This window comes from Vanessa tameamea, chromosome 27 (assembly GCF_037043105.1).
Source record: "Vanessa tameamea isolate UH-Manoa-2023 chromosome 27, ilVanTame1 primary haplotype, whole genome shotgun sequence".
NCBI lineage: Eukaryota > Metazoa > Arthropoda > Insecta > Lepidoptera > Nymphalidae > Vanessa > Vanessa tameamea.
Genome location: NC_087335.1, coordinates 4,422,619 through 4,435,529, shown reverse-complemented (window position 1 = coordinate 4,435,529; position 12,911 = coordinate 4,422,619). Strand labels below are relative to the sequence as shown.

General features: G+C 30.6%; 1 protein-coding gene across 2 annotated transcripts in view; it reads left to right on the top strand.

Annotated features, from left to right (window-relative positions):
* The window catches only part of LOC113391971 (irregular chiasm C-roughest protein-like), a 92,474-nt gene that overhangs the window by 73,738 nt on the left and 5,825 nt on the right, over positions 1-12,911 (top strand). The window contains exons 8-16 of one of the 2 annotated variants that reach the window (XM_064219285.1): positions 4,048-4,123; positions 4,867-4,949; positions 5,230-5,332; positions 5,739-5,872; positions 6,968-7,039; positions 7,299-7,422; positions 9,675-9,820; positions 9,999-10,152; positions 12,092-12,330. In XM_064219285.1, the coding sequence (XP_064075355.1) occupies positions 4,048-4,123; positions 4,867-4,949; positions 5,230-5,332; positions 5,739-5,872; positions 6,968-7,039; positions 7,299-7,422; positions 9,675-9,820; positions 9,999-10,152; positions 12,092-12,330 (1,131 nt within the window). The remainder of the gene's footprint in view (positions 1-4,047; positions 4,124-4,866; positions 4,950-5,229; positions 5,333-5,738; positions 5,873-6,967; positions 7,040-7,298; positions 7,423-9,674; positions 9,821-9,998; positions 10,153-12,091; positions 12,331-12,911) is intronic. The other variant, XM_026628134.2, reaches the window with a different exon arrangement.

Sequence of the window (12,911 nt, the reverse complement as noted above, 5' to 3'; positions counted from 1 at the left end):
GTGCTGTAATAAATATATCGAGAGTGCTGAAAATGATATTAAACGTAATAGCAAGTTCTTCTGGTCTTCAAGCTTCAGCCGACATCCCACATGTAATGTTTTTTAATAGTGACCGATCATCCGATGGTAATGAGATCTGTCAGATGTTTAATACCTATTTTCAGTCCGCTTTTGAACCAGATTTAAAATCCACCTGTACCGACAGTTCATTTCCAGTGAATACCTATTATGGCTCTCTTGCAGCCTCCATTGGCTCGATTGTTCTCTCTATTGAAACCGTTAGGAAATATTTAAAGGGTTTAGATATTGGTAAAGGAAGTGGCCCAGATGGCATTCCTCCCATTTATCTTAAATCTTGCTGGAGTAATTTGGATTTACTTTTATTTATCTTATTTAAATTATCTCTTCGTACAGGTAAAATACCTAAAGCATGGAAACAATCATTTGTTGTACCAATTTATAAGACCGGTGATAATCATTACATTCAAAATTATCGACCTATATCTAAACTAAATACTATAGCTAAATTATTTGAAAAAATTATATATGATCAGTTATATTTCGTTCTGAGGCCGCTTATCATCGACCAGCAACAAGGATTCATCGATGGTAGATCTACTGAAACGAATCTTTGTGAGTCAGGTGGATGTTGTATACATTGACTATTCGAAAGCCTTTGATAAGATCTCTCATTCTTTGTTGGTCAAAAAACTTGCTGTCGTTGGTATTCACGGTGACTTGCTTCGTTGGCTCGAATTTTATTTGAGGGATCGTAGTCAAGCTGTTTCTATCAAAGGTTTTTGTTCATCGTTTGTGCCCGTTACCTCTAGTGTTCCTCAAGGATCTCATCTCGGGCTATTATTATTTAATATTTTTATCAATGACATTATTCGATATATTCATAATTGTAACATATTACTTTATGCGGATGACAAGAAAATTTTCAAAACAATTAAGTCGCCTCAAGATTGTTTATTACTTCAAACTGATCTCAATAACTTAGATAATTACTGTGATAAAAACCTTTTACGCTTAAATATAAAAAAATGTAATATTCTAACATTCACAAGGAGACCGAGGCCAATATTATTTGACTATAAATTGCAGAATACCGGTCTGGTCAGAGTTTCTGAGGTTAGAGATTTGGGTGTTTACTTAGACCATTAGCTAACTTTTACTTATCATATTAATTATATAGCAGCTAAAGCGTATCAAATGCTAGGATTTATTCTAAGGTTGACTAAGGAATTTAAAAATAGCTTTACCTTTATTCTACTTTTTAATGCTTTTGTTACGTCTATCTTGGAATATTGCTCTACAGTTTGGAATCCTTATTATAAAACGTATATAAATAAAATAGAAAAAAATCAGTCAAAATTTTTGAAACATTTGCGATTTAGATGTGGCTTTTCCGATAATACTGAAAATAGTGATATCTCTGGTATCATCCCGTTAAACGTGCGTTGAAATATAAGAGACCCAATATTTTTATATAAAATTGTCCATAACATTGTTGATTCTAAGAGTCTTCTTAATAATGTAGTTTTTAAATGTCCCCGCCTTAACGTAAGAAACCAAACTTTATTTTTTGTACCCCTTTGTAAGTGTGAATTTTCAAAGAATATGTTCTTGTTAAAAATTATAACATACATTGTAAAGAATTAGATATATTTAACTCAAAAATTAGTGGATTTCAATTTAGTTTACGTCATATTACTAAAGTATAACTGTTTTACTTGCTTCTTATACTTTCTGTTTTTGTTTTTATTTTTAATGTAAGTTGTCATTTGTTTCTACTAATTTTAAGTGGAAACTTGATTGACTTATGTTTTTCTAATATTTGTTTTTTTTACTATTGAGTGTAATTATAATTGTCTGTTTCCCAAATAAATAAATAAAATAAAATACAAAATGTTCAAAAAAATATATATTGTTCTTCATAAACGATCGTCGATTCACATATCTTTCACCAAATATCCATCCGATAATTCGGCGCTTCGACCCATGGCCGAATATTTGGTTACGGTTTTCGGCCAAACCACTCGTATTTCTTCAACAAATCCATACAAAACTAACACCCTTACAATATTATGGTAAATATATAACAGTACACTTGAAAGTGTATCATCTATTCCATAACATCAAAGTTGTTTTAGAGAAAAGGCTGGGTTGGTTGTTTATCATGTTTTCGTTGGCCGTAAAATAAGAACCCCTTTTATGGGTTACCCAATTACATTTTATGGTTAGATGTCTGTGATACGCTTGTGATATGATGACTTTAGGTATAGTCAGTACCTCTTTTTATAATAGCTGGTAATTTTCTCGGTATCGATGTCTAAATTGAATCTAATGTTTGCAGTAAATGAGGTGTTAGTGATTTACGTACGAGACTATATTATAACACGGTTAGTATATTTTGTAGGTGAATAGTTTATAGCTGGTTTGGTGTTACAAGTAGGAAAAGTAATAATTTAAATTAAATTCTTAGTTACTTGGTGGTAGTGTTTTAGTACAAATGTAAATCAATGTAAATATTTTTGGTAAGAAATTCGTTCAAACGATCGTAATTATCGTTTAATATTTAAAAAAATATATGATTTCAATTTTTTAGAAAATTTGACTATCTTATTTTTTGTCGTATTTTTATATTAGGGGTTTATTCATAATTTGACTTTTCATTGCGTTTTTTATTGAATTTACTCATGTCTTAATTTTGTTTTTACACAAAAGTGAAGCGAGCCTAAAAATACACTATAAAAATTACGCTATAAAAACGTTTAATTGGAATTTTCACGCTGAAACGAGTGCATTTAATTGTATCCATTCCACATTCAAAAGCATAAACGTCAATTAGTTTATTGTAGGATAAAACAGACAAACTATCAATCCTCACCATTTCGAAAGTTCCATTTCCCTAAAATATTCACATAACTTTTTTTCGCTGCCTAAAAATTCATTCGATGTTCAATAAAAATACTAGTACGGTTCCACAATAAACAAAATTAATTACGTACGAAGCAAAAAAAAAAAGAAAATAAAAAAATTGCTGTAAATTAAATACGAACAGAGGCAAGCTATAAACTGTCTGAATAATATATCTTGGATAGTCATGGCAATGCAGACTAATCTATTGAAGTTGATATTTCGTTTTTCAGTTTAAACTGGCGATAAATATCTCTGCCATACTAACGTTTTTTTTACGGTATCGGATAAAGTGATTTAAAGCGCCATCTTTGTAAGCGCTATTCAGACTTTAGTCTAAAATAAAGCGCTTTGTATTCATTTGTATCCATTTTTTTATAACTTATGTTAATAGGTGTAATTCGCCTTTTTTTTTACTCATAGAAATCGTTAATATTTTCCTTTCCAAAAGAAAATTAGTAGACCCTAAATGTACCTTTTAGCAAAGGTGGTCTTGAGGAGAATATTTGGAGCTTATTTCACAATGCTGCTCTAATAGAGAGTGGTGGATACAGATGTCAGCTGTCGGTCACGACGTCACCCTTCACTAACGAACTTGAAATGTATTACTAACACAAACTTAGTCCGAATATAAATTATATTAAAGAGGCAAAGTGTTAATTGTAACATACAATAAAACTATTTGATAATGAGTACCTAAAACTAATAATACTGATAAATTTACTTGTTGGTAAGGCTTTGTGCAAGCCCGTCTGGGTAGTACCACCCACTTATCTGATATTCTTCCGCCAAATAACATTACCTAACCTAACCTAACCTGTATTGTAGAGTTCCGGTTAGAAGGGTGAGTGAGCCAGTGTAATCACAAGCACAAGGGACATAACATCTTATATGTAAGGAATGGTTAATATTTCTTAAAGCGCCTTTATCTACTATGGGCGGTGGTGATCATTTACCATCAGGTGGCCCAAATGCTCGTCCGCCAACAAATGCCATAAAAAAACAAATTAAATTAAATTAATTAGCTAACAAAAAGAAAATGTTATAGAAGATCTTAGGTTTATTGTCATATTTTTATGGATATCGTAACATGATAAGTATTTGAATAATTTACTTTGTTCACAGGTAAAATATCCACCTAGGGTGAAGATTCATATAAATAATGGAAAACGTGTACTTGAAGGGAAAGACGCTGTGATAAGTAAGTTTATTTAAATTCTATGTTTGGATAATTTTCTAAAAAACTTTCAAGGTTTAAATTTTAGGCAAATAATTTTCTGTCCTGCTCCAATATTTTTGTCACTAACAGTTAATCTCGAGTTATGATGCAAGTGTTTGTCCTAAAACATACCTAAAGACATATGAAATTTATATTTACTGTGCTGATGTTTGTATGAAAGACGAAATGGTTAGAAAGAATGTTACTTGTGTGATGACGTCCGACAGAGAAGTATGGAAGAAGAGGATATGCTGCGCCGACCCCAAGTGAAATTGGGATATGGGCAGGAGGATGATCTGCTGATGTTTGTACTCCTTTGATTTAAATACATTGATTACACCACGTGGTTTAGAACGATAGATCTACGTGTTCTTACGGAATAATAACGGCGTGGGTTAGTAACTGTGTACAGTTGGTCAGAGTTCAAAAGGTCAAGAAGGCAATGTGCCCCCAAAACTAATTCCGAACCTTATAAATTTGACCCAGCTATTTCAATACAATCTGCGTAATAATTGTGTTCTATCCTTGCATAAGGAATTGTATTTATGGTAATATTGAGAGCAGATGACTTCAATGAAATAAGGAATTTCATTGTTTCAGAATTTGATTTCAATTAGAAAACAAATATGATTGACCAATTATTAAACAAAGCAACAGACCTTAGGTATAATTTATAATTGTGATATTCCTCTATATGAAGATATTAAACTATGATAATTTTACAGATTGTGTCGCAGAAGGGAATCCAAATAACCTCACCTACAGATGGTTTCTGAACGATTTAGTTGTTGGAAACACTTCTGAACTGGTAAATTTTATTAGTTTTTAATAGTTATGTTTAATTATTTTGCTAACAAATGTAGATCATTTCTTCTTCGGGTTTGTATATGAATTTCTATTTTCATATATTTGTATTAAAATTTTGACAAATCGTTGGTATAATATATTCGTGAGAATATTTTGCCTTACATGTCTTTCAAAAGAAGGATAATGATTTCAAACTCAAATCAATGCAAAGATCTTCGTAGAGTATGTAATAATGGAATGATACAATTTATTATTATTATTAATCATATAAACTTTTATAGGTAATTCAAAATGTAACAAGAACACACAACGGAGCTGTTTTGAAATGCATGGTGTCCAATGAGGTTGGAAAAAATGAAGATAGCGGTATCCTTCATGTTACTTGTAAGTATAATTCGTAAATGATTTCAACAAACACGTATCCTATATCAAACGGCAATTAAAAAATTCTTGTTGCCTTTAATACGTTGACATTGCAGGAATTTACTTAAGTGTTATATTCCGAGTGTTCGTAACTACACTAGGTCACTCAACATTCAAACCAGTAAAAACTGTTGACAAAAGTGATAACAGAGAAAAATGGCCATAAAGCTACAATAATCTAATCAAACAGTTATTATTTCAAATTTTGTCAGATTTCTTCACGACGTTTTTCATTACCGCTAAACATTAACTTTGATTCTACTTTAGCTGATAAAATGTTTAGTCTATTCAAAATCATAAAATCTACGTTATATTTAAACTAAAGCATTCAAGACCTCATTATTTTATAATATTTCTAATTTTATAGATCCACCATCATTCCGCAATCGTCCAAAAGACGTTGAAGCAGAAATTGGTAAATCAGTGACGTTAAGCTGCGATGTTGATGGGTATCCCGCTCCAGAGATCGTCTGGCTTCATTATGAGGAAGATACTAATATTGTAAGTCTATGATATAATGTAATCATGTATCACTAAGGAAGCCATAACCCAGTTGCAGTTGATTATTATATTTTTAATAAAAGTTCTGGTTTCTTTGAACGTTTTTCACGATTAATTCTTAAAAATTTTTTGAAGAATACTTATCCAATCATTATTGAAATGGATGCTTCAAAATCACATTGCGAATATCAAGCTTATCAAGATTTTTACGATAAATAACAGAAACAATGAAATATTTATTTAAAAACAATAAAATAACTAAATAATAGGTTGCAACGGAAGAGACAGGTTTTCATGTTCGGTTTTAGTGTTTTTTTTTCTATTATTTGTTTCTTTAAAAGCCTAAACTGAATCAACATTACCATAATTTGAAACTAAATATCATTAATGACAGGGTGTCTAAAACAAAACATGAGTCACTTGTATGTACGTGAATATTCTAGTTTTTGTTATATCAAGATTTTCAGCCACGCCATACCCATTTTGAACCGTATTAAAAGTAGATTTTTTTTCGACAATATAACCTTGTTTATTTTGCTTAATCAGTCACCACTATAAGTAATGGAAAAAAGAGTTGGAAAAAGATGTATTTTTTACGGAAATATGATGTTACAAGTAATTTGATAATTAAAATCGGTGATCGTACAATTTCATTTGAAAAAAGTAAAGATGAAAGAACATACAGCCCTCACCACTCAGACCTCACATCAGGCTGACTGAATTTTCATGTGCTTAATTTGCGTTTACAATAGGATAACATCGTGAGGAAACTTCATGTATCTTATTTCAATGAAATTCTGCCACAAGTGTATCCACCGATCCGCGTTAAAACAGCGTGCTGGAATATGCTCCAAGCATTCACCTCAAACGGAGAGGAAGCTTTAGCCCAACATTTACAGGCTGTTACCACTTTTTATCCTTTACCAAAGAACAAAAAATGATTTTCTTCATAATTATATGGTAAAGAAATTATCCATTTCACATACAATACTTTATTTTGATTTTTTTTGTATGTGGGACACTACGTAACAATGTCTTCCATAGCTTGACTAACACTACTATTTTCCTTCCAACTATGCAATTACCTTGTCTAAGGGTCTCAGAATTGGACCTACTTTGACGTTGCAAGACGACCCATATACCGGTAGTCTATTCAAGCTTCCCAAGGTATACAAATTTCTGTAACAATCCATTCATATTTTATCTACAAAACTTTTTCCTGTTAATAAGTGATATCTGGTCGCTTCTGTTTATTAAATAGAAGACGATATCTTAAAAATTTTACAAATCGGTGCCAATTAGCTGGTAACTAAACCCCAACGTAGAACGTTGTATTTGTAATAACACAGAGTTATTTATCCATCAATAAATCTAATAAAATATCAGTTGTAACCAAACATACTTCTAAATTAACTAATTGTTCTAGCGTGTTGGTAAAACGGCGAATCTGACACTCACCGTAGACACTCATACCGTCGGACGCTATTCTTGCAAAGCAAGCGTTGATGGTTATCCAGATATCGAAGATGAAGCATCAATCTTTATCAAAGGTAAGCTAAAGTTAAATGATATACAAACTTTTTGCAGTGCAATATTCATTATGTCAAAAAATAAATGAGAATCTAGCAGAGTTCCATTTTCAAATTATAATCATATTAACGTCTTTAGAGAATAGTTTAAAATTGTGTTTGAATATAGCTCAAAAGGAACTCTTTGGCCAATTAATGGGTTAATTTCTAAGCAAATACATCACTAGAGTGAAAAGAAATGGAATCTAGGACGAAATTGGTCATTAATTAAACATTTCACCTTAACAAAGCATTTCCTTGAAAATATACGAGGTATTTGATACGTTTTCTTTTATAAAAAAAATAACAGAAACCTTGACTTATTTTTTAATATCGAACTACTTCAGAATATATTATTCATTACTGAGAAATCTACAATTGTTTTAATATACTCGAATTACTTCATAATTTTCTAAGTATTACGACATTGTAATACCAATTCACGGTACTACGATATTTAATTGTTTTTTTTAACACAAGTTATGCCTTTATAATTTGTCATAATTTATTTATGATTACTGTTTGGTTTTAAAAATAATATTGTTACGCATAAAATATCGCCTTCTTTCTGAACAAAATTATGGTTTATTAAAGTATAACTTTTATATCCTTTTGATTGATATCGGAAATGGTGGCAATACTCAAGAGCGACAAGTAAACTGCGTAGGACATAATTATTATGATAGTTAACTGTGTGTGCAAGCACAGGTGCACTCTCTATTCCTGCTCTCTCAAAAGAGATAACAAATTTGACATGAACTGAAAATAATTTAGGCCATTATTTTTTCCAGCTTTCCATACCATCAGGGTTTGAACCTAGTATCTCAAGATCTAAGCTCTCACGAGCGAGCCCTTAGACATAAAAGGAAGTCGGTTATTTTTTACTCTAATTATGGTCGAGATCTCAATCCTTCAAACAACTCATTTATAAGGCTTTTAACATAATCACCGGAGATGAAACTTTAACTATAAATAGGGAATTTATAATAAGGGATCATGATGATGGTTCCAAAAATAGCTTTGATGGTAATAGCTACGTGTAAAAACTAGTAACCACATTGGTTTGGATTACGGTCATAAATAGACCCTAAGCAATTCCAGGAAATTGTTTAGATAAAGTTATTGATCCAACGATACTTCTGGCTCAAAAATGAAGTCAAGTTTTAAGTCTGATTGTTGATTGATTCAATTTACCTACCTTCTACCTTCTGGGCTCGAAAGACTAAGGTCATGACAATAATTTTATTGGGGTTTTCTGTGGAGAAATTTTCCGTAACAACCTTGAGTTTGAAAATTGGTAGTGTTTACTTGCCTGTACCTTGGGATTCGTAACGCTGGTTCTACATCTAAGCGCTGTCCAATTGTATCGGATTGCCATTTCACACATATGTTCTTAAGATATCTTCACAAAAGTTATCGTGAAAATACTATACAGATATTTAACAAAAAAAAAAATTTCGTCGCACAAATTGTATGAGATTTTGATATTGTTTCCAAGAAAACGCCCTTTAAGGCAAACCTAATTAGAAGCTTTTATTATTGTGACAGTTCAAATCGCCCCCAAAACATTTATACATTTTAGTTGAACCTTCGAAATTGTGAAGATTCTAGATAAATTATGTGTGAAGGAAATAAATTAATTCTAAATTAAGATTTATATTTTCTATTATTTCTTAAATGAGTTCCTCTTTTACATCCAATCAATCTATCAACATTCCAATATCTCTTCAATTTTATTACTGTTTTTAATAAACAAAATGAAATATAAACTGTTTAAAATTACTCCAAACAGCATCAATAACAAATTAAAATTAAAGAAAGTCTAATCAAAGCGATACAAAGTTTAAGTCAATGTTACTAAACTTGACGTCCAAACTGATTTATTATTCAAACTTCGAAATATTTAAATTTGAAAGAAATTAAGGTTTACGTGTGATCGTAACGATGATTTTATTCATTAAGTTTCGGTAGTCGATATTCGTAATTAAATTATACGTTAATATGATTGTAAATGAAGATGAAATTATTATACGCTCATGTTTGTAATAAATTAAATATTTCCCAACATATTTTTGGAAATATTAAATTTTTACGTAATCATTCGGAACTTACATATTTATTTATTTAATTACATATAATTCAATATATTTTAATATTGATTGATGATTTTAAGCTTATGGATGAAAAAAAGTATAAACTTAAAGATACTGTGATATATAAGGTTATTTTTATAGGTCCTCCGAAAATAATTTCAAATCACACACAATTCGGATCACAAGGTGATACTGTTAATATCGAATGTGCTGCTTTTGCTGTTCCAAGAATAGACAACATAGTCTGGACTTTTGAAGGAAAGGAAATCGATACTATACATGACCAAGTAAGCGATGAATCGACTTAAATACAATACAATAAATCTAAATCAGCCCATACAAAGAAAAATATGTTCAATTGTTTTTTTTTTGTCATATCTGGTTATCATAATTATTGAACAGAAGATGTTGTTAATAAAATTTGATATTATCAAAATATCTACAAACATATTCTATTTGAATCAGGACTACGCCTTCCTGGAGGACTTACAGTCGGGTGGGATAGTTAATTCCACACTAACCATCCGTGAGAGCCAAACCAAACACTTCGGAGTTTACAAATGCAATGTGTCCAATGACTACGGAAGTGATACTATCGAGATTGTATTGAAGTCCAACAGTGAGTATGGGAATTCTATCGCCAACATTTTAAAGTTATGTCTCGTCAAAATTTGCTCCGATAATTTGTATGTTGTTAAAAATACAATTACTTCGAAATATCTCATAACCATGCTTTGTATAGCCATGTTACAGTATTGAATTAAATGTAAAGCAATAATTTTAATTTTAATTAATAAAGTGTATTTAAATAAATATTTCAGTTGTAATTATGACCAAGATTTTAATGTAATGTCTAATACTAACGTAAATATTAATATAATAGAATAATATAATTCATTATTGTATTTATTATTAGCAATTATTCATATAAATATTCAGCTAATTCACTAGACATGATGGACTGAGCAAGTCTCGAAAATTGACCAGTCTCTAGAAAGAGACAAAGTGGCTACACGGCCAGTGCTTGTCTCCGTCAATGCATGACAAATATTGATAATGACAAAGATGCAGTGTTTCGACACAGAAACCTGTTACGTGAACCAATCAACACTCTTGAAAGAGACAACCATGGACAGAACGATTGCATTGTCTCTGTCACACTTTTATATGTTCACTTCACAGCTAGTGCAGAATTACTCAATCCATTCTCTATGTTTCTGGCAAATTGAAATTCACTGCCTCCCGACGTCACCTGTCATATTGCAGAATGTAATTGTCAAATGTCAATTACATTCTGCAATAGCAACCAATCATTTTACTAGAGTGAGGTATAACTACGTTAGTATAAAGGGTAGGACACTAATCCGCTAACATTTTTTTCTGTTAATCAAATTTTCTTATAGCTAATAAAGTTGATCGATAAACTTGAAAGTCATTTTTTTCACTGTCATTAACTTATTGGAATATTGATAGAACACAATAAATTCTTAAGACGTATGCATCCTGTGACGGATTTGTGTTACGTAATAATATCGCTAAAATATTTGAGATGAAAAAAGTTACATAATACTATACATATATTCGTATCTTATTTAAATTTAATACATTATTTTACTAAAAATGTACGATACATTTTTCTTTGAGCGGAACTTTTTCAATCCGGCCGCAAAGATTTAAGTTGAATGTTTGAAATCAGAACGTATTTCAGTTTTAAAATCTAAACTTCATGCCACGTCTGTGTATTACCCTCGGGGAAACCCGAGACATCGTCTTATTTTTCCATTGTATAACTTTTATAACGCCAAGTTAAAAATCTTCCGTTCTATGATTTCAAAAAGGGATTTAGCGACAATTCTAAATAGACGACTTATTATACTTGTCAAAGTTATTTATTTTGTGAAATATATAATATTCTTTCTCTCAAAACACAAATTCAACTCTTCAAACGAGCGTAGGTAGTCATAAAAACTGAATTCATCTTCGATAATAGTTCGCAAGCATGAAAGGGCATCAATATAATTCTGTAGACATTGACGAAGCTCCATTACGGGTCCAACGACCACACATTATCGTAAATGTATCGTCGTTTTAACTTTACGCCCGACACATAAAAGATGCCATCTGTCACTATCAGCTTTGAAAATATTTTAGGTTAACGTTTTTTCGGTAAAAACCTCCCTTGTTTGGTGATATTTTAAAAAATATAGCGATATTTCCTTTTAAATTTCGGTGATATATCTCTGAATAGGAGCAAGTTAAAATGAAGAGATATACATTAGATCGTAATAAGATTAGGTTTATAATTAATAGATTTTCTCTATCTCATAGTCTTCATTACTATCTTTTATTTTCTCACGGCCAAACATTAACGTGTACTTGTACGTAAGGTCCAGCTTTAATTTTAAATGAACTTGTTTAATACCAGGCACAAGAGACATAGTATCTTATATCTCCTTCTCATTATCAATATTTGGCTAATATGTGTAATATGATGTTATCTATGGAAGGTTATTATGAGCCCTTATGTTTCATTAAGCTAAAATTAATTTTATTTTTAGAAAATTTCCCATTACTGGTGATTTTATTCGGGGTGACATCAGGAACGATAATGGTGGCTGTTGTTATAATGTTGGTGATTCTGTGTCAAAGAAAACAGAGAAAAAATAAGCAAGTCCAAGTAACAGAGAAGCCAGATGTAACGGTTACAGCTGAAGAACTTTTCAAAGAAAACGATAGAAATTCAAACATAAGCGATCTAAAACTTGAATTGAGACAAGCGAATGGCACTTCTGAAATTGTAAGTACTGATTTTATTAAAGCATTCGAAGATAAAGTTTCAGATGAAATAGCCATAAATGTTACGTTACGACGTCACTGAGAATATTGTTTCGTAAAGCATTCGTAAAAAAGCAATTATGACAGACATGCGAAAAAATTCTCTATGTTTTAATGTAAACGCTTGTAAATTAGCATTATTTTTGGTCAATTATGTATATTTCACATAAACACGCAATTAACAAATACGTACAAATTAATTTTATATAGCGTCATAATGCCTATCTAATATTTTGTAGATATCATCTAAAATTGCATTTTTTGAAATGTAAATATTTTTTAAGATGTTACTAATATTGGTTTCGTTCTTTTGAGTTTAAATATTAACATGTCGATTTACTTGTAAACTGTTTTTGAATTTTGACAAACTCTCTGTCACCAAAATTCAACAAAGAATTTAGCTTGAAAAAACTTATCATTTGAGCATAATTTTACAAAAAAATTTATACATACATAATATGATCTGATTTGTTAATTACGTAATAACCTATTTTTAAATTTAAATAAAAAAAAGTTATCTTAAAATCATTTCTTGTTCTAAAT